At 43.5% G+C, this 22710-nt stretch overlaps 1 protein-coding gene across 1 annotated transcript in view; it reads left to right on the plus strand.

Annotated features, from left to right (window-relative positions):
* The window catches only part of Fam184b (family with sequence similarity 184 member B), a 58358-nt gene that overhangs the window by 25341 nt on the left and 10307 nt on the right, over positions 1 to 22710 (plus strand). The window contains exons 4-11 of the mRNA XM_048364127.1: positions 576 to 715; positions 1723 to 1923; positions 5103 to 5213; positions 7281 to 7388; positions 15883 to 15989; positions 17418 to 17544; positions 19358 to 19570; positions 22281 to 22434. Coding sequence (XP_048220084.1) covers positions 576 to 715; positions 1723 to 1923; positions 5103 to 5213; positions 7281 to 7388; positions 15883 to 15989; positions 17418 to 17544; positions 19358 to 19570; positions 22281 to 22434 — 1161 coding nt within the window. The remainder of the gene's footprint in view (positions 1 to 575; positions 716 to 1722; positions 1924 to 5102; positions 5214 to 7280; positions 7389 to 15882; positions 15990 to 17417; positions 17545 to 19357; positions 19571 to 22280; positions 22435 to 22710) is intronic.

Below are 22710 nucleotides of genomic sequence, written 5' to 3' on the forward strand. Positions count from 1 at the left end.
AGAACTCTGGACAGGTGAGAAGGAAGAAAGCTTCCAATAGGAACCAGAAGCCTAATGAGCTTTTAGAACAATTGTCAAAACTGGGACAAAAGCCTAAGGATGTGGCGCAAATGTAGACTCTTGCCTGTCAAGGGCAAAATCCTGAGTTCAAATAGCACTACCCCAAAATGGCATAAAGAGAAGAGAAACGTATTAGTTCTAGTTGTATGTATTTTTTCTCATCCATTAAATCAGCCTTGAATAAATAATTATATGTGTGTATGTATGTGTGTGTGCATGTGTGTGTGTGTGTGTGTGTGTGTTTGAGGAAATATACTCCATTTTGTAACCTAAATGTACAATTTTTCAATTGTCAGTTCTAGCTTAGGAAGGGAAAGCATTGCAAATATGTGAGGGGTCAGATGCTGTTGAGCAGAGATGAGATACTTTGTTACCACGCTCAAGAGCAGCAGACATAGAACAGGGATTGTCTAAAGAGCTGTAAGAAAAATGGATGAATAGGAAGATGGGAACTTGACTATGTTCAACACCAAAGCCAAGAACTTCATAACTGATATTGGAACTTACGTTTGCAGATGACATGAAGACTGAACTTGTTTCAGAGCATGAAGTCCTGGCAGAAGAAAATAACTTGGAAGCCCAGAATTTTCATCCGCAGGAAGATCAAGGCTTTCCTAAGGAGTGTTCCTGCATCAAAGGAAGCTCAGCTACACAGGTAATGTCTAACCATCCTCAAGAATGGAGAAGTACAAGTGACTTTTCCTACATGAGTTTCCTGTAGAAGCCACTTTCCAACCATAGAGAATCCACTTGGAACTATCAGATCCCATGGTGTCCAAGAGTCGCTGGATTGGGAAAGGAAGTTCTACCAACTTCCTCTAAGCCTGTGCCATTTGAAATTGAGTGACTGAGGTTGTGGCAGAATTCTCCCATCTCTTTGTGTTGACTTCTGGAAAATTGGGAATTGCTTAGGATCCTACTACATACTCCGAATCAAAACAAGTCAAAACAAGAATCCTTCAGAAACTACCATGATGTGGTCTAGCACATCAGATCCTGTGACAAAAGATAAGCCATTCTAGTGAGGCCTTTCTCAAGTCTTACAAATGTCACATATATAGCCTTACTGGTAGCTCACACCTGTAATCCTAACTACTCAGGAGGATGAGATCTGAGGATCCCAGTTCAAAGCCAGCCCAGGCAGGAATGTCTGTGACACATTTTTTTTCCTGTGAGATTTTTTTTGTTTGTTTTGTTTTGTTTTGTTTTGGTGGGGCTAGAACTCTGTGCCTGGGCACTGCCTCTGAGCTCTTCAGCTCAAAGCTAGCACGCTCTACCACTTGAGCCACAGTACCACTTTTGGTTTTCTGGTGCTTAATTGGAGATAATGAGACTCTCACAGACTTTCCTGCCCAGGCTGGCTTTGAACTGTGATCCTCAGATCTCAGCCTCCTGAGTAGGCAGGACTGTGAGACTTTTATATCCAATAAACTACCCCCAAAAAGCCAGAAGTTGCTAGAGCTGTGGTAGAGCACTGGCCTTAATGAAAGAAGCTAAGTAACAGTGCCCAGGCCCTGAGTTCAGACCCCAACACCAATGCACATACACACAAAAATTAAACCTTCTGATATATTCTGTAAAGTCAGCCTATTTAGAGAGAATTTGTGACTCTGGACTTCCTTGCTTCCCAGCAGTTTTACAAGGTCCTCTTTCTTTGCATAGAAAGTGGCAAGTATTGAGACAGAACATATGAAGCAACAGTATGAAGAAGACCTTCGTAAGATCAAACATCAAACTGAAGAGGAGAAGAAACACCTCAAAGACCAGCTAGTGAGACGTCTGGAGGACTTAGTAAAGAAGCACACTGTGGAAATCAAGTCTGTGCGCTCATCCATGGATGTGGAGAGAAAAAAGCTACAGAAGGTGAGACCCACGTTCACCAAGATGGTTCTTTCCCTTTCACCCATTTTCTCCCTTTTCTCTTTGATGTGTTTTTTCCTTGCCAATTATTTACCGTGACCTTGTGTGTGCACACCTGAGCTGGTTCTCTAATGACACACAGGTGAAGGACACTGTTCTTGCACGAAGGGAGCTCAGGGGCTCTTGGAGGAGATAAAAGGACACCCCTAAGACTATGGGATGCACAGTTAATATGCACTTGTTCATATGAGATAGAATAGTGTGTTGAGTGCAGCTTATAATCAGTGTTCATGGAACGGTCTTCTCAGGGGCAAATAAGTCATCTATGTGAAAGCTCCAATCTTTTCATTTCCTTCACAGTCTTGACCTTGTAGTTGCTTTTCCTGTCTCCTGAAATGGGAGCACTAACTCTGTGGAGTTAGTGGAGTTAACTGTGGAGATCCTCGAGGTCTTTTTGAGCTGAGCACATCACCCCTGTGTTCTCCCGGTGACTCAGAATTGTTTGCTTTTCCACAGCAACTCCAGTTCTTTTGCACCTACAGTGAAGCTGAGTCATGTCAAAAGTTACTGCTAAAATCAGCAATTTTCACTTGTAGGGGAATTTGTTTGTTCACTAGGTCCCTTTATCAAGGCAACAGCTGAAGCAGTGAGGGAGTACAGCACTGCAGGAAGTTGTGCGAGGTGAAGTGCAGGCCATTCCTTCAAGCCCAAAATCACCATAGCGGGGAATTTTCACTATGCTGTTATATGAGAGTGTGTTGACAGAGTTCGTCTATGTGCCAATAAGTATGATATGCCAAACTTATGTCCAGTCAAAGCTCTTGTGCATGTGAACTAATTAATGAAGTTTAAAAAAATCAGCTTTACTGAGGAATTCTTATGGGAACTTAAATTATCTCAACATTTTTAGTACCAAAGAATAACTTATATGTTTTCTTAATAACTTCAATAACGTATAGTGTCCTGTTTGTCGAATTCTCCAAACAACAAGTCTCAACGCGCTAAGAATTGCACAGGCTTACTGCAGAGAGACTGTATAGGCTAATGGCCAGTATAGGCTAATGGCCAGATCGTACAACCCTGACAATCTAATCAAATTGTTCTCTTCCACTCTTTCAAATGACTAGTCCAAGGCATTAGTTAAGAACCACTCCAGGGCCACTGGCTGGGCTGCCTGGGCACCACAGAACAGGTAAAAGCATCACCCGGGTATTCAGCAGTATAGCTTCTTAGATGTTCAGACAAGAAGCTGAGAAGCCAAAACCAGGTCTTCCATCTCACCCTGGCATTCAGTCAGCCAACGAGTGGGATGCTATTCTGTTCTAGTGACGCAGAATAACCCTGCACCCCCGTGTGCTTCCTCTCCCACCCCTCCACTGTATCTCCATAGACCTTGCGATGACCTCTCTGCCTCAGCCCTCCCACTCCATGTCATTCTGGCTCCATTCCAGGAGGATCTTTGCACAGCTCAGCTTTGTTTTCCAGCTTCTCTACGGCACCTGTCATTGCCACAGCGTGGTTCCAACTCTTTTACTTTGTTCAAAAGGACCTGCAGAAAAAGACCTCTCTGCCAGTCCTGCCCTATCCTTTCCAATGTCCCAGATCTGCCCACCAGCCTCTTCATTCCTCACTCATTCCATGTTCTTTCCTTCTATGCCTTGCTTTCCCCCAGTGGAGAACGTTTTCCTGCCCACTCCCACATGTACCCATAGTTCTCGCTGATGCCTGTTTCAACATCAGCCGCTCCCACCCAGACTCAGATGCGATGCTGGCTCTGATACCTGGCACCTCGTCCCTGCATTTTAATATTTGTGCCACAAGGCAATGCTACATTGTGACTGCTACTCACTGTATGTTTTCATAGTGGGCCACCCCACTGCCACTGTTGGTCCTTCCACGGCATCTCCTTCTTATGTGTCCCCAAGGTAGCAATGGTATAGCAGTGGTATAATGAAAATATAATTCAGTCATGTGGGTCCTCTGCCTGGATCTTCCAGTGCCTTCCTTGTCCTTGTTAGATGAAGACAGGTCCTTCCCATGTTGTGTGTCCTTACTGTGTTGTTTACCAAGATATGTAAGTCCTTACCCGATGTCCCTGTAACCTCTTGCCTTACTATTTCCCCTCCTTCACCAGACACAATGGTCTCTTCTATCCTTAGACCATGGAAAAGCCTTTGTAAGTCCTGTAAAACTCGAACCCAGTCATCTATCTGGCAGGCCCTTACTTAATGCAAGGATTTTATACTCAAAAGTCATTTTTCTATTCTGCTACACATGTACTGCCCTTCCCTACTTCAGTATTTTTCCATCTTACATAATATTTCTCATTTGGTACTTACTGACTTTGACAGCTCTTTTTTCATATAAATTTCCGACACACAGGAATTTTATCTTTTTTTTTTTTATTCTCAGCGATGATGAGGGCAGATACATGTCAGGGTTCAATAACTATTTGTTGAATGAATATTTACCTAAAGTTCAGCCATAAGAGTAATAAGACATCATTTGCTGAGCCTTCACTGTGTATCTGGAACAATGGTAAGCAGGAAAGTAACACAGGATATCATAGCAAGTTGAGAAATGTGCTCAGGACAACACAGCTAGAAAGTGGTTATGCTGCTCCTGTGGTCTCCAAATGTTTCTCCATCTGGATCTTCTCTGTACTGAGGCTCGCAGGCTATGGTAGGGACCGTGGAGGAAACTTCACATGAACCCCATCATTCTGGCTGTGGAATGGATCCTACAGGGATAGATAAATTTTGGTCTGCTTTTAATAACTCCTTGCATCTAAGAGTGTGGCTTATTGACTTATGGGACACTGAGAATGTTGCTTGTGTTAAACGTTCTATCTTCCTTTTTGATGCTGGAAAACTTAGTGTCAAGGGTCTACCCTACTCTAACCTACCTGAATATGTCAGAATTAGAGTCAAAGATCTACTGCATCCTTACTTATGTAAATTAGACTTTGGGGAGTGTATGTAATATTTGTTTTCTAATGATCATCTTGTACATTTTTTATTATTGTCTTCTAACAGTATTTTATTACTCTTTTAAGTTTCTTTGATCCCCATTGGGAAAAAGCCAGGGTGTAAATATATAAATGTCCTCTTTTTTATATAAATATATAAATGTCCTCTTTTCCTGCCTTCGTTGTTTCGCTAATCCTTCTTGTCATCATATAGGAAGTAGAAGCACAGTTGGAGGAAGTGAAAATGAAATCAGAAAGGGAAATAAAGCAGCTGGAAGAAGAGAAAGCATCCCTCAATGTGAAGCTTCAGAATTCTGTCCTTGAGGTAAACCCTGAAAAACCTCAATGCACGGGAATCGTGGTTGTGGCCCCTGGGACTTTCTGGCACCTCCATCTTTCTAAGTCTTCTGAACAAAGCCAAGGGCACTTGGCCAGACAGGATGGCTGTGTCGGGGGACATAAATCTTCACTGCAAGTAACAGAAAGCTTGATTTATGGAGGCTTAGACAAAGAGCACTTTAGTGCCTCACATAAAAGAAGGCAGCAGGAGGCTGCTGGTGTTGATTCTGTGGCTAAGTGATATCAAGGGCAGTAAATCTCAAGTCTACCTACTCTGTATCTGCATTATCTGTGGGCCTAGGGCACCTTCGCCTTTCTGGGCCTCTTCCATTATAAAAATGAATGAATGAATTAGCTAATTAATTAAAACTTTATGTTTAAAAGAAAGAAAAATGTCACCCAAGGTCTGTTTTCCATTTTTATTTTAGAATAAATCAAAACATTTTTAACAAGATCCTAAAAGTATTAGGTTAGTAGAAAAGGCTAAAAAAACAAGTCCTAAGAGCCTTTTCTGAGCTGGATTAGACCAAAAGGTATAATGTTTCCTTTCTTTCTAGGCCCTCCCTCAAGCTTTCCAGAGGAGATCTATCTGTTCCCTAAAACTGGCTATCTGCCCAGGTGTTGTACAATAACTTCTGGGGCTTTTTTTTCTTCTCCTCCTCCTCCTCCTCCGCCTCCTCCTCTTCCTCCTTGTTCTCACCACCACTAAGACTCTGGCACTCCCTCCACTTCTTCAGTCTACTCCCACCCTTCCCTTCAAATAGAATGTCACTCTTCACACCCATCCTATCTGCTCTCTATCATTACACTTGTTGGTCTCATTGCCTAGGGTGCCCATTCCCACCTTCATCCCTGGCCGACTCCTAGACTCCTACTTATCCTTCAGTACCCTCAAGCTTCCTGGAATCCACAGAGGTGCATTTGTTCCAGCAAATTCTGTGTACAGTCCCACCCCAGGGTGGATGCTGTGAAGATGAAAATAACTAATACTATAAAGTGCTTAGATCCGTGGAGGTCATACTACTAATAGTGTGATATCATTTTATATGTTCCTCTATTGAGTGTTGCTATGGTTATAAAACTATGTGTCCCACACAAAATGACAGTTTTAAAGATAAGGACCATGTTTTATGATCTTACAGTCTTGCTCTCATTCTCTCCATTCCCTCTGACTTTATTTTCTAGACAAATTTTCACAATGTCTGAGTTTTCTTTATGGTTCTTGGCCTCATTTTCCTCAGAGTCTGGGGGGAAAACAATCTGTTTAATTGATATGTCACAATTAGCTGGTTAGTAGTAATCATACTTAAACCTTTAAAATTTAATACCCCCCCAGCCATTCTTCTCTAAATTTATCTGAGCAGTTCTTAAATGCTGATACTTTTTTTTAGCAAATGTTTTGCCAAAAGAGATTGAAAAGTCTAATATTCCCATTCCTTGAGACATGATTAGCATTTGAATAAAATAAAGAAAGAGAGAATGAAAGGGAAGAGAGAGAAAAAGAAATTCAGTGGGTTTTCAGGCTGGAATAACAGTAAAAATAAAATTCACCAGGTATATAGATAGATGCAAATAATTTAAAAGAAAGTACAGGATACAATAACCCTGTTGGGCTCTTTTTTGGGGTTTTGTTTGTTTTTTTTGTTTTTGGTGCCAATCCTAAGTTGTGAAGTGAGGGCCTGAGCACCGTCCCTGAGCTGTTTTGCTCAAAGCTAGTGCTCCACCACCTCCTGCTTTTTGCTGGTTAATTGGAGATAAGAATATGATGGATGTTCCTACCCAAGCCAGCTTTGAACCACAATCCTTAGATCTCAGCCTCCTGAGTAGCTAGACTTACAGGTGTAAGCCAACGGTGCCTACTTTAGACTCTTTTTGTTTAACAAGCACTAGCAAATAGCTAATTAGTGCTAGCTTTCCTAGAAGCACATAAGATTTGTCTGAGGTGATTCTCTCTAGAACAGATTGACCCAGGAGAATTGATTCTCAGGTTGATGACCATATCTATAAGGATGACTTTGCTTCATTGCCTAGTGTTTCTTGCCTTCTGTTTTAGGTTTTAAGGCTGGAGGAATTCATCCAACAACATAAAGTCCCTGTACAAAGAGCCAAGGAAAGGCCTCAGGAACCAGACTGCCAGCACCACAGCATTTCAGAGGCCCAGGTAACCTCCAGCATCTTGAACTTTAATTAAGGACATTTCTCCTCTACCTTTCATCACTTCCTCATCCCCAGTGATCGTATACTAATATTACTGGACTTCTTTATTCTTTATATCCTACTCAGCCCTGCCAAATGCCCGGAAGAAAAAATTACCACAAAATCCATTTGCAGAAACCATGAAGGAAATAGAGTTCTGAGTAATTACCATCTTCTCATGGCTTTAAAAACAAAAAAAAGTCTTGCCAGATTTGTCCCTCTTTCTTTGAGAACTACAGAGATAAAGAGGCTGCCCTGCAGATACAAGGGGCCTTTGATTCTGTCCACCATTACCACAATTAATATTGTATAATAACAGCTGGGGTACCACTTCCCCCCACATCTTTGAGCCCATTTATTCCTATCACAGCTCTGCCTGTGAAGCTATCTTTCAGGAACCTGCTTCCTCATCATTTTTCTTTCTTATTGTCCTTGGACTGCCATGAAGGATTACCTCATGGTGGCATACACAGCAGAAATGTATTCTACCACAGTTCTGGAAAGTAGACACAGTTCTGAAATCGAGGCATTAGCAAGGCTGGGGAAGTGTTAGGAAGAAGCTACTCCCTGTCTCTCCCCCTACTTCTGGTGGCTGCTGGTCATCCTTGGTGCTTCTCAACTTCCAGGCACATCACTCCACTCTCTGCCAGCCATGACTCCTTCCTGGAGTGTCTGGGTCTTTACATGACCTTCTTACCAAGCTATTATGCCCTGGAGTTGGGACCCATTGAAATCCATCACTACATCTGCACAGACCCTATTTCCAAATAAGGTTCCATCTACAGATACCAGATACAGATACCAATCTAGAGCTGCATACTTTTCTGTGGACATAAAGTACCCCACAACCTAGGGACAATGTAGGCACTCAGTAAGCAGTGGCCACATGGTATCAGAAAATAGAAGCTACTGCTATAAAGTTGATGTCTCCAGATTCCTGGGTTCTTACTGGCTAGATAATGTTGGCAGATATTTAACATCTCTTTGCTTCAGCTTTCTCACCTGCAAAATAGGGCTGATGCTACCAATTATTTCAGTGGGGTTGTGTGAGGATCAGATTAATTAATATATGCTTAGACTTGGAAGTAGCACTCCACAAGTGTCGATAGCTCCTAGTATGATAGAACTTGCTGGGTCCAGCGGTATGTGCATTTTCAACTGACCAACCCCACCACACTGCCTCCCACTGGGGATGGTCCAACTTATGCTGCCACCTGCAGCACACATTAGTGACCATTTCCACACAAGATTGTCAATACAGTGAGGGGAAAAATCTAAAATTTGCCAAATACCTCCAAAGGCAACCTGCACGTCAGCCTAGCAAACAGAAGCTCTTTGAGGAACTAGGTGCTGTGTTCGCAGCATTCTGTAATGCTTGTCGGTACATGGGACAATAGCAAGAAGTCATGCTCAGCAGTTGAGAGGAGCTGAACAATTTGAAGTCGATCTGTTAGTGAGATAGCTGCATTACCTCAGGATGTTATGTGACAGCCTCCCTAGTGATATTCTTACTGGGTTGTGGGCTATAAAATTTAAGGTTGTTCAAGAGTTGGGGTTTAACCTTAGGTTCTTAACTGTTCTGCCAAAGCATTTCAGTGAGTCAAGAGAGATAAAAAATAATAACACCAGCTGGGCACGAGTGGCTCACGCCTTTAATCGTAGCTACTCAGGAGGCTGAGATCTGAGGATTGTAGTTCAAAGCCAGCCCAGGCCGGAAAATCCATGAGACTCCTATCTCCAATTAACCATCAGAAAACTAGAAGTGGCATTGTGGCTCAACTGGTAGAGCACTAGCCTTGAACTGAAGAGCTCAGGGACAGCACCCAGACCCAGAATTCAAGCCCCACGACCGACAAAATAATAATTATGATGATGATGATAATGATGATGATGATAATAATAATAATATGGGTTGGGAATATGGATTAGTGATAGAGTGCTTGCCTAGCATGCATGAAGCCCTGGGTCAGATTCCTCAGTACCACATATACAGAAAAAGCTGAAAGTAGAACTGTGGCTCAAGTGGTAGAGTGCTAGCCTTGAGCAAAAGGAGCTCAGGGACAGTGCCCAGACGCTGAGTTCAAGCCCAGAACTAGCAAAATAACAACAACAACAACAATAACAACAACAACAACAATAATAATAAATACCAATTGAGAGTAGAATTTTCACTCCATTCTTAGAGAGGGTAGCCAAGCCTGGGTATGGCTCTATCTGTATCAAAGATCTGGGACCTTACCCAACCTTTGTAAGGTTTACTTTGTCCCTATTTCTTATGTCCAGTTTCCTGGTTCTCTTTGATTCATAATGCCACTTATTGGTTTCCAGCCCTCTCTTAGTAATTCCAAAAGAAACCTCTTTTTTTTCTGAAAGACATGCTTATTATCTGGGTCACACTGAACTAGGGACAGAGAAGGTAGGAAATTCCATAGATCCTGCTGCCTATGCTTTCCAGGAAGAAAAAGAGAGCCATTGTGCTGACTTCTGTTTACATCACTTATCCCCACAAATATTTATGAGTACTGCCACTGCACAAACCTTATGACTGGATGGCTCAATAAACAAGACCCAGTCTTGGAAGGCTGAAATTCAAATGGAGGAAATAAATATTCACGTACATAATAATCTAGTGGATGCCATGATAATGTCAGAAAGACCCTTCTGCAGCCCTGGGAGACAGGAAGTTCTGGGGAGGGTTCAGGAAGACTTCACAGGTGACTGACACCTACTGATGCTGATATTTGAACATGACCTTGCCAGAAAGAGGCACGCCAAGGGGAAAAAGCAGAAGGTAAGGTCTCTCAGGTCTGTGAGAAAGGAGACAGGGGAAACCTACATCTGAGAAGTATGTCCTGCTCACTTGAGGCCCCAGGTGGCTTGCTGGACACATACCTGGAGGACCATGTGAAACTACGGCAAAAGATGTCCAGTAAACGGTCACGAAGCTTTTAAACAATGGTGATAGCTGGAGTATCTTTGGATAGGAGGGACTGGAACCCATATTCTCTTGTTAGGTACTTCCTGTACAGTAATTCTTGCCCTCCACATCCTAGAGACGTACAAGGAACACAGCAAGGCATATGGAGGCACTTCTCAAAACCATTAAAAACTCTGTAAATGTAACTTTATAGCATCTATTACAATCCCCTGCAATCATTTCAGCAAAGCCACATTGCATTAGGTGTTCTATTTTCAGGTGTACAAAGTGCTACCTTTGAAAGATTGTCAACTGAATTTGAATAGGATTAGATGTTCCCTTCCAGATTCCCTGATAGTGGGTGTTGTTTAAAATAGAAAACCTCCAGAAAAGGTTAAATGACTGAAAGATGAAGACCTAATGTGAACATAGGTTTAAAATAACCAGCTATTTGCTTGTCAGGAGAAAGGAGGAGGCTTGCGTTGGGTGGTTCAGGAAATAAGCAGAATTGCTTATTTTTCTGTACACACTATTTATACTTGGGCCACATATGTGTGAGATATAGGTCTGCAATGAATCTGCAAAAATGCCTGAGGGGAAGCCAAGAGGGTGAATCAGGGTGGATATAGGTAGGACATGTCAAGGCTGGGAATATGGCCTAGCGGCAAGAGTGCTTGCGTCGTATACATGGAGCCCTGGGTTCAATTCCCCAGCACCACATATGTAGAAAACGGCCAGAAGTGGCGCTGTGGCTCAGGTGGCAGAGTGCTAGCCTTGAGCACAAAGAAGCCAGGGACAGTGCTCAGGCCCTGAGTTCATGGCCCGGGCCTGGCCAAAAAAAAAAAAAGGTAGGACTTGTTAGGAGTGGTGCTGTATTTTCCTGCTAGAGTATTCACTGGCATTCAAACGCAGAAACAACTACAACAGCAAAAGGCAGCACAAGAGTTGTACTAATTATGTCATTGTTACCAAATATCTAAGTAGCACAACTTGGGGAAGTGGGGAAGGATTTTTCCCTGCTTTTATTAGCATATTACAGTTGTAGAAAGGTATTTCATTGTGATATTTCCACATATGCATGTAATGTATCCTGATCAAGTGTACCCATCTATTATTCTGTCACATTCCCTTTCCCCCTTCTTAAAACCATTTCAATGGGTTTTATTTCTCTATTCCCACACATTTATATAAAGTACTGTGACCAGGATCACCCTCCTATACCCTCTCATTTCAACCCTCCTGCTCCCACAGGTGCCCACCCATAAATAGAAGCGGGTTAACATTTCTATCGTTTGTTTTTAAGGACTATATTCTCATGAGAGAGAACGTAGGATATTTACCATTCTCACTCCTACTTCTCTTTGCATAATGATCTCCAGTTCCATCCATTTCCCTGAGAAGTCTCTTCTTAGCTCTCTTGCCCATTTAGATATTGATATTTTGATGAGAGTTTCATTGGATCCATAGAATGCTTTAGATGATACAGCCATTTTCACAATATCAATTCTGATGATCCATAAACATAGGAGGTCTTTCCATCTTTCAGTGCCTTCTTAAATTTTTCTTCGGTATTTTATAGTTTTCATTGCAGAAGACTTTTCACTTCTGTTGTTATGTTTGTTCATCTCGCTGTTATGACTGGTTATTCTTCTGTTTAATTTCTCAGACTATTCACTACTGGTACTTAGAAAAGCCACTGATTTTGTGTGTTGATTTTGTTTCCTATCATTTTGCTAAAACTGTATCTAGTAGAGTCTTTAAGTATACGATCATATCGATAATTAAGTCCTCCTACTGAATTGTAACTTTTCTGGCCTCATGACTAATTTTGGTTTGAAATTTGCTTTGTCAAATATGAGTGTGGCTACTTCTGTTTGGCTTTTGGCTTCATTTGCTTATTCACTTTAAGCTTATGTTGTCTTTGGCAGTGAGGTATGTTCCTTATAATGTTGTGTTTACAGTCTTGTGTTTTAAGAGAGTACACCAGTCTGTGTCATTTGGTTGGAAAATTGAGACTATTACCGTTTACAGTTGTTTGTGAAAGATAGTGTTTCCTATGATTCTGCTGTTTGTGTAGTCGTTGATTCTTCCCTGATCCTCATTTGCTTATCTATTCTACTGGTGAAATTTATTTTTATTTATGTCTTCATGATTGTAACTGCCTCTTCCACACGGACAATCTTGTGAATATCTTCTGTATTGCTAGCATAGTGGACATAATTCCTCACGGAAGGCTTTTATTTCTCCCTTAATAGTATTCCTCCATTATTTCTTTCTTATGCACTATAGATCTCTAGGGTAATGTAATTTAGGGTGGCACTTCCTTTCTTTTTAGAGCTTGATATGCATTTTCCCATGCCTTTCTTACATATAAGGTTTCTGCCAATAAATCTGTTGTTTTCATGGATCTGCCTTTATAGATGTCTTGGTGTTTTTACAGTTGTCAATATGCTTTCCTTGTTCTCTATAGTTAATGTGAACTCTAATATGATATGGAGAGATTTGGGCCATGAAGGCCTCTTGAACCTGATGGGAATGTATTTCTCAAGAATGGGGAAGGTTTTTGCTGTTGACTGAATATGTTTTTAGCTTGCACCTCTTCTTCTATGGTGCTAAATATTTGGTGCTGAGGAATAGAATCCAGGGCTTCATGTATAAAAGGCAAGCGCTCTTGCCACTAGGCCATATTCCCAGCCCCTTCCTTTGTAATCTGGATGCTTTTTTTTTTTTTTAGTTCTGGAAACTAAATTCAGTGCTTCACACTTTTACTCACTCACATATGGCTGGCATGGTACCACTGGAGACTCACTTCTCCCTGGCTTTTTGCTAGTTAATTGGAGATGTCATCATGTGTTCTTTTCTACCTGGGCTGACTTTAAACTATGATCCTCCCGATCTCAGTGTATTGAGTAGCAAGGATTGTAGGTGTGAGCCACCAGCACCTGGCTCTGGCTGTGACATCTAGGACTATATTGAATGGAAGTGGTAGAAATGAGTATCTTCCTTTTAGTCTTAGAAGAAAACCTTACCATCTTTTTCACCAAAGATAGTGGTGTTACGGGCTGGGAATATGGCCTAGTGGCAAGAGTGCTTGCCTCCCATACATGAAGCCCTGGGTTCGATTCCCCAGCACCACATATATAGAAAATGGCCAGAAGTGGCGCTGTGGCTCAAGTGGCAGAGTGCTAGCCTTGAGCACAAAGAAGCCAGGGGCAGTGCTCAGGCCCTGAGTCCAAGCCCAGGATTGGCCAAAAAAAAAAAAAAGATAGTGGTGTTAACTATAGAATTTTTAATGTGTGATCTTTCCTATAGCTTTAGGTAATTGTTTTTATTTGTTGACTTTCTAGTTATGAAAAGAGATTCAATTTTCTCATAAACATTTTTCTTTATCTACTGAAACTACCATGAGGTTTTTATCCTTTGTTTTACCAGCATGAAACACCACAGTAACTGTCATTCTTTTGATGAACCTTCCAGTAGGCATGTTGCCTGAGACAAATCGCCGAACATCTCTGGTATTAGTGCTGCCTCAAGATCAAGGAGGACAATGCCGTTCCTTGCACCCATGAGAGAATACATGAAAATAGACCAACATGATGCATCTGAGGATAGTGTTGTTACCTGATGCATCAGCTCTTTTAATGTTTTTAGTTGCTCTTGTTTCTGGATTTCTGCCCAGAATGCCTTTAAATATAGCAGTGGTCAATGAAGCAGTTCAGAAATTACATCCTGCAGATTCTCTTTCACGGGCTTCTTGGCAGCTCTGAGTCCATTTGGAATTCTTTTTAATCTCTGTTCTGTTGTGAGCTGTGAGATCCTTGTCCATTATTCATGTTGCTCTGAATTCCTTTTTCTCTTTTCCTTGATCAGACCTGACAGAAGTTTGATGTGTCTTTTTGAAAAGGCAGCTCTAAGATGTGTTGGTCATGTGTTTTTTTTTTTTTTGGGGGGGGGGGCCAGTCCTGGGGCTTGGACTCAGGGCCTGAGCACTGTCCCTGGCTTCTTGCTCAAGGCTAGTGCTCTACCACTTGAGCCACAGCGCCACTTCTGGCCATTTTCTGTATATGTGGTGCTGGGGAATCAAACCCAGGGCCTCATGTATAGGAGGCAAGCACTCTTGCCAGTAGGCCATATCCCCAGCCCGGTCATGTTTATTTTTTTCTCTTTCATTTATTTTATCTTCAGTAGCTCTTTCCAACTACTTACTTTGGAATTATTATACTGTTCATTTTTTAACTTTTAAATAATCTTAGAAATATGTTTACCTCTTTAAATTTCCCTTTAAGTGTGTTTCTTTAGCTGTTTATTAAGAGTTCTGAAGTGCCTCTTGGTTTTGTTTGTTTGGTTGTTTGGTTGGTTTGCTAGTACCTGGGCATAACACAGGGCTTGCTTGCTTGCCCACTTATAGTAGGCATTCTTCCACTTGAGCTACACTTTCAGCCTGGCATTTGGGTGGATAATTGGAGGTGTCGTCTCTAGCTTATGAGCAAATCCAGAAAAGAGAGATTATGCTGGCTCAATGTTTTTTTTAAACCCTGGATATCATTTATCATTATCTACTGAAATATGCAATCAAATGGATCTGTGTCCGGCTTGTCCTGTAACTCTATTCTCCATGGACAGTGATTACTGTGACAATCAAACTGTAAGATTTTTCTTATCTTTAGTGAAAGGGAGAGATGGATAAGTTAAATAAATTCAATTGATTTTTTTAAATGAGAAGCCAGGGGCTGGGAATGTGGCTTAGCAGTTGAGTGCTTGCCTCACATCCCTGAAGCCCTGGGTTTGATTCCTCAGTACCATATAAACAAAAAAAAAAGCCGAAAGTGGTGCTGTGGCTTGAGTGCTAGAGTACTAGCCTTGAGCAAAAGGAAGCTCAGGGACAGTGCCCAGGCCCTGAGTTCAAGCCCCAGGACTAGCAAAAAAAAAAAAAAATGAGAAGCCTCGCTGTTAAAGAATCCTATCCATATTCTTTTCCCAAATCCCTACTTCTACTTTCTGGTGCTTCTAGTCATCTAGTGAATTCCATATTTCTGACTCTACTGGATGAACATGTCATACTGCAACCTAGAAAATGACTATAGTAATAATTCAGCTGCTCACATGCACTGACCACTGACAATGTCAATACTACTCTCCTGACAATGTCAATGCTACTCTCTGGTCCTCCCCACAGCCCAATATTGGGCCCAACAAGGACCACTCTGAACACACAAGATGGTCTCTTGGAGTAGTGAAGAGTTCAGACACCAAGATCGACGGTTGCATGTTCTCTCCTTGACTTACTTTTTCTGAGAATAGAGCAAGTTACTTATTCTCTCTGGGCTTTAGTTCCATTAACCATGTGGACTGCTTCATAGACAGAAGATCAGAAGGACTTGACACTGATCTTAAACCAGACACTGCCATAGTTCTTTCATCATCACAAGTTTTATCATCCCAAACTTATGAGCCCTGTGTCAGCAGTGAATGGCTCTCTGGTTTCAAAGAGCCAGGTGAAACTAGAAAACTGCACTTACTCTTGTCATTCTCTTTGTTTTAGGATTCCTGCTCTAAACTGAAGGAAAGTTCTCAGACACTTCCCAGAGAAGGGTATCAAGATAAGATAAGAGCCGAAGAAGGAACCAGCAGCGAGGAAGAAGAAGAAAGGTATATTTTGTGGATAGCCTTTAACACATAAGTGTTCAGATATGAAAGGATTCTTTCAGTCATGCTATCCTCAAATATTCATTGCTGTTCTTCGCATCATGCATCAGTGAAGGAACAGACATGTCTTCTGAGCATCTATGAGCTTTACATAAACTACTTATTGAATATCATACCCAGAAAGGTTATTTTATAAATTTCAGAACCTGAAACTCAAAAACATTAGCAACCTGCCCAAGAGTCAAGACAGGACTGTATAAAACCTTTGCCTCTATAGTTAGGAGCATTTGTTAATCAAGGAAAGTCTCCAACTATATCATCTACATTAGTCAGCTGCTGCTGCAATAACAGCATCCTCAAATTCTCAGTGATATTTGGAACCTAACTTCATTTGGCTTGTGCAGGTTCTACTGTGCTGATGTACACTTGGCTCCTAGCTGAGGGTCAGATGTGTGTTCTATCACAAATTACCATTGATCAATTGAATTCCTAATAGTGATCTCTTTTCATACAATCATCTTCTCACTACTATGTCTTTAAAAGGAGAGATAGGTGATAGATAAATAGATAGATAGACAGACAGATAACTCTCTACTGCTCTTACAAGGGCACTAATCTTATCAGGATGGGTTTCTTGTGGGTTTTTTGTGGTTTTTTTTTGCCAGTCCTGGGGCTTGGACTCAGTGCCTGAGCACTGTCCCTGGCTTCTTTTTGCTCAAGGCTAGCACTCTGCCACTTGAGCCACAGCGCCACTTCTGGCCACTTTCTGTATATGTGGTGCTGGGGAATTGAACCCAGGGCCTCATGTATACGAGGCAAGCACTCTTGCCACTAGGCCATATCCCCAGCCCTCTTGTGTTTTAATGTCTTGGCTGGTTTCAAAGTTCAGAATTGAAAAAGGGGGCATCCTCCCTTCCATCAACCCCTTCCCCGCATTTGCTAACATTTTCTCTAGGATTCTGAAGCTTTCAACTAGCATTGTTTGCATTCATGCTACATGAAGCAGGCCTATTTATAACCCCCCAATTTACAAAGGGGGACAGGCAGTGAAAGTTATGAGCGTGCTGTGAAAAGTATAAAATATTGTGTGAAAGTGGTGTTTATTTCTCATAGGTAGAAAGAATTGTGGAATTAGACCACAGAGACCTCTTTTTTTGGTGTCTCCACAGACCACAAAAAAAACTCTCTCTCTGTCACCCTGACAGCCCATCTTTATTTACTAAGCACCCATTAAAATAATCCTGCAGAATCTTATGTGATAACACTTAAAATGTATATGTCAGGTTGCCTGATGACAGAAAAATAAGGCGTTTCTCGCCCATTACTGGTGAGTGACTAGAGCTCCCTCCTCCCAGGCAGAATGCGGAGGCACCATCAAGGCAGTGATGTCATTTCCCGGGGCCTTCAGTGATGGTGTCTTTATCTCCAAAGGATTGAAGTGCCCCTCCAGGAGGGAAGTGACCCACAGCCTCCACTGGGCTCTTTGCTAAAGAAGGCACCTGACATTCGACGCCTACAGGAGGACTGGCAGAGCCAGAAGGCCAGGCTGCAAACCCAGGTAGGAGGCCAGCCCGGAGACACACGTGACCTCCTCGGGCAGTATGGGGAAGGCTTACAGAGCCTGCTTTCTAGCTGAGCTAGGATGGCATTATTGTTGTCATTATTATTATTATTGGTTTTGTTTTTTGATTCCAAGCTTCCTGTCCTCATGAGAATCACAGATGAGTAATTGATTTATATCAATAAATCATCCAGATAAAAGTCCTTGGGCATATATATGTGTGTATATATATATATATATATATATATATATATGAGGAATGACATACTATATCATATGATTATGCTTAATGTAATTATATTATACATAATAATTGCATGTAATCACATAATGCCAGCCACATACGGAACATGCAGTGTAGATATCAGCCCTTTGTATCCTTGGTTTCAACATTCATGGATTCAACCAACTACTGATTGAATAGGTTTTGGGGGGAAAAAAATGCACCTTTGGTGAACATGTATAGACTTCTGTTTTTCTTGTACAATGCAGTTTAGTAACTACTTGTGTGCCTTGCATTGGGTCTAAGATGACTGAATACTCAGGCGGGTGTGTGGATGTGCTGTACAGAGACTCCCCGCAGTACCTGGCGACCGCAGAAGTCCTGGGAGCAGCCCCCTGCAGGGAGGAAGGGCTGTGTGCAGTGTGTGTCTTAGCGGAGGATGAATGAACACTAACATCTAGACAAAGGAATAGGTGAAAGTGAGTCACACAGTGCATTAGAAGGTGCTACGAACCTGGGGAAAGAGAACGGCAGATGGAGTGCTGACGCTATGTGGCGTTGGGGAGCTGGAAAGGAGGCATTAAATGCAGCTCTGGGAAAAGGCCTCGGGAAGCCATGACGCTTGAGCAAGCCCAGGAAGGAGTGGAGGGAGACCCTAGCGACCTCTGCCTTCCAAAGGGAAGTCAGGTCTCTTCTTGATTTTTCTCCCAGCGGGTCTTCCCTCCTTCCTGGCAGTCAGGGTATCCTCTGCTACAGGTCTAAGTCTAACTTCTGCAGGTTTTCAAAGTTTGCGTTTCCCACCCGCTGCTGAGAGTTCCCACAGATGGTGAGGTCTCTCTAGGTTGGAATGCCTGCGCTGAAAACTACAGTCCTAGCCAGGCAGCCGTGGCTCACACCTGTATTCCTAACTACTCCGGGGCTGAGATCTGAGGATCACAGTTCAATGCCAGCCTCGATAGGACATTCCACGAGACTCTTATTTCCAATGAACTGCCAAAGTAGAGCTGTGGCTCAAGTGGCACAACGCTAGCCTTGAGCTAAAGTTAGCTCAGGGACAGTGTCCAGGCTCTGAGTTCAAGCCCTGGGACTAGCAAAACAGAAAGAAAGAAAGAAAAAAAGGTAAAAGAAGGAAGGGAAAGGAAAGGAAGGCAAGCAGGAAGGAAGGAAGGAAGGAAGGAAGGAAGGAAGGAAGGAAGGAAGGAAGGAAGGAAGGAAGGAAGGAAGGGAGAAAGAAGGAACGAAGGAGGGAAGGAACGAAGGAGGGAAGGAAGGAAAGAAAGAGAAAGAAGGAACGAAGGAGGTAAGGAAGGAAAGAAAGAGAAAGAAGGAATGAAGGAGGGAAGGAAGGAAAGAAAGAGAAAGAAGGAACGAAGGAGGTAAGGAAGGAAAGAAAGAGAAAGAAGGAACAAAGGAGGGAAGGAAGGAAGGAAGGAAGGAAGGAAAGAGAAAGAAGGAATGAAGGAGGGAAGGAAGAAGGAAAAAAGAGAAGGAAGGAAGGAAGGAAGGAAGGAAGGAAGGAAGGAAGGAAGGAAGGAAGGAAGGAAGGGCAGTCCTGGGAAGGGCCTGAGGCAGGATGCCTCCCTGCAGGTCTCTCAGCTGCAGCGGGCTCTGGAGCAGTGTACCAACGACTACCGTGACGACCTGCAGGCGCTCAAGCAGCTTTCAGACCACGAGAGGGAGAAGCTGCAGCATGAGCTCCAGGAGAGCCTGCAGCAGAGCCAGGCCACCAAGGCGCAGCTGGAGGCTGCCCACCAGCGAGCCCTGCGCATGCTCGAGAAGGCCAAAGCCCAGGAACTCAAGGTATGGCTACAACCCGAAGAGGGAGTTTACAGGGCATACAACCTCTGCAGTGCCCTTCATGGAAGAGATGCCTTTTGTTATCTGTGGTCCTCGCCACCACCCAAGGTCCTCATTATCCTAGTGCCTTTTGCTACACAAAGAAAGGGGCTGCAAGAGACCCAGTGCCTTGCTGAAGGTCACCCAGCTCCTGAAGGCCAGGCCGGAAGTCAGATCCAGCATTGCAGGCTTGTCGTATGCTGCTTCCTCCCTCACATGCCCTTCATAACCCAGGAGTGGCTTGATTTCATGACAGGAGGGAGGCCCCCACAGCAGCACATTAAGAAACACCAGCTCAGCAGCAAAATCCTCTCAAACCGTGCTTGACCCCTACTGTGAGGTTTCGGCATTATCACCCCACCACAGAGATATGGGGTCTGAAGTGATGCAGTAAAGGACCTTGTGACATGGATGCCTGTTGTTGTTTTGTAACTGTTTTGGAGCATTCTTTTGAACAAAATACTTTTTGTGCCAGGCTTTTTTATTTCCTTCTAGTTCTGGGTACATTACTCATCAGGAGTAAGGTCAGGGAATCAAACCATCCTTGTACATTCCACTTAGTCAGAAAGTGGGGAGTGATAGATACTGGGGGGGGGGGGCACAAAAGAATGGGTACTTTCTTGATTTCGAACAGTATTTAGTCTTTCAGGACACCATATACTCTGGCTTTGGCTTTTTTGTTTTCCAGAGGCCTTTTCCTTCTAGGTTGCCCACCCTAACCCATTCTAGAGTGGTGGAGGAAGCCCTGGGGTTGTGGGTCTGTGCTGAAGGAGGGGGGGGTCTGAGGCCTACGTAGAGGAAAGGAAGAGGAGTCCCCCTTGGAGTCCCTGAAGAATTTGGTACTGGGTTTAGGAGATCTTCATCATCCAGTCTCATGGGGATAATTGCTAAATGAGACCAAAGAAACTGAGTCCTGGTTCTCACTGACAATCGTAGATATTCAGTCACTGTGATTAAGAGTGAACTGCCAGCGCTCCTGTCCTGAATCTGCCTCTTCAGGGGCGGGGGTGCGGGGGAGGGACCTCAGATAGACCACCTAGCTCTATTGTACGTCAGTTTCCTCCTTTATAAAATGACAAATAACGGCGTGTATCTTATTGGGTGGTAGAGATCAAGAAATAATACACTTGAAGTACTCAGGCCAGGAGATGGCTGAGGGCTTTGGTTTTTAAAGGTCCACTCCTATTCACTTATTTATTCTGGATATATCTAAGTAGCCATTAAGAGCTACCTCACTGTTAAACAGTCTCTGCCCCACTCAAACTGTGTCTGTAATTCTGTGTATTGGACCCATGAATCAGTTGTCCACAGTGTAGGACATGGAGAGAGAGAGAGGTGGAGCCCTTACAGTATCTAGACTACCCACTGAGGCTAGAGGACCTAGTGAGGATGCCTCTCCCGCCCACTGTGAAACCCAACCGTGGTGCCCAGGGGCTTCTGTCCAAGCAAGATGGCAGCTGAGGTACACAAATCCAAAGCCACGTGGCCAGAGAGATTTTGCAAACTTTTATAACCCTTCACTTCAATTTCTTCATCTCCATTTTCCTGGGGATACAAATGTCGCCAATCGGGGTTCTCTAAGCCAGAGCAGTGCAAGAAAAGTGCAGGGAGTTTTGCATGCAATGGCTGGGTTTCCTGGGGGCACAGTAAGCCCACCTACATACAGCTGCTAGTGGATGTGGCAGGCTAACCAGCGGACCCAGAGGAGCCTGTTGGGTTCAGGTACTGACTTGACTTCGAGGTTGTTGAGTGCCCCCTGGTGGTCTTGTGAAGCTCTACAGCCAAGGGAAGGGAAGGGGAATGAAGGGGAAGAAGGGAGGGGAGAGGAGGAGAGGGGAGGAGAGGGATGGGTAGAGAAGAGATAAAGGGAGGGGAGAGGAGCAAAAGGACTCTATTAGTTTGCTATTGTTGCAGCAATAAGTTACTACAAATATAAGTGTCTTACACAGGTGAATTAGCTGATGGTTCTAGAGATTCAAAATTCTCAAGCCAAGGTCCTTTGCAGGGCTGAGTTCCACCTAAAGGCTCTCAGGGAGAATTTCTTTCCTTGACTTTCCCAGCTTCCGAGGCTGTCTGAATTCCTTGATGCTTGGCCACTGCCATCTTTCAAAGCCAACAGTGTAGCAACTGCAGATCTCTTCTCCTGCTTTCTCCTCTGCTTCCGCTACCAGATCATCTCCCGATGACCTGCCTGCGACCCTCTGAGAGTGAATCTCGTGACTGAGGTTCACCCAGATAATTCAGAGTAATCTCCCATCCCAACATCTTCCATCAGTCATGTCTACATGCTTTTCCTTGGAAGGCAACACAGGGATTCGGACATGAACATCCCCATAGTTGATTTTTTACCTCCTAGCAGATACGTTCTCCCCCCTCCCTTGTCCTGGAGAAGATGTAAGATGCTCATTTCAGTGCTCCTGAGTGTGGTAAATCTGCAGTGGCATGTTTAATCTGTGTCTTTCTTTCTTACACCCTTTCTCTTCCACTTCTTAACACCAAATTCCCAAAGAAAAGAAGTCCGACTGGCCCATCTTAGAGCATGAGTCTGCTCTCGACCAATCGGCTGTGGATGGAGTGACTTTATACGGCACAAAATGGCTGCTGTGGGAAGGCCATTGCTAGACCATCTCCTGTAGCCTGAGTCATGCCTGCTTTCTGCTGCTTCTGCTCACAGGCCACCGAGGAACGCTTGAAGAAGGAATCCAGCCACAGCCTCCAGATTCAACACCAGGCCCACCGGCTGGAGCTCAAGGCCTTGGAGGAGAAGGCGAGGCAAGAGCTGCAAGAGGAGCGGGAGAGGATGCAAGCCCAGCAGGCCCTGCTGCTGGGTAAAACTGCCCCCCCATACCTGGGGGCCCCTGCAGGGGCACTCCCATGGTACCATTAGCAACTAGAGCAGGGCCCAGGTCTATGCAGGCCAGAGTAACAGCTCTGGTTCTGTCCCCAACCAGCGGTGAGATGATATGAGCACCCTGAGTCCCATGTTCCTGTTCTATGAAATGGAGCTGCCGTTGTTTCTACCTGGTAGGGTTACAGTGTGGATTTAATAAGTTATTAAGTATAGCCGGGGGGGCCGGGGGATCACGCCTGCAATCCTACCTACT

This window comes from Perognathus longimembris, chromosome 16, assembly GCF_023159225.1.
Source record: "Perognathus longimembris pacificus isolate PPM17 chromosome 16, ASM2315922v1, whole genome shotgun sequence".
Classification (NCBI taxonomy): Eukaryota; Metazoa; Chordata; class Mammalia; order Rodentia; family Heteromyidae; genus Perognathus; species Perognathus longimembris.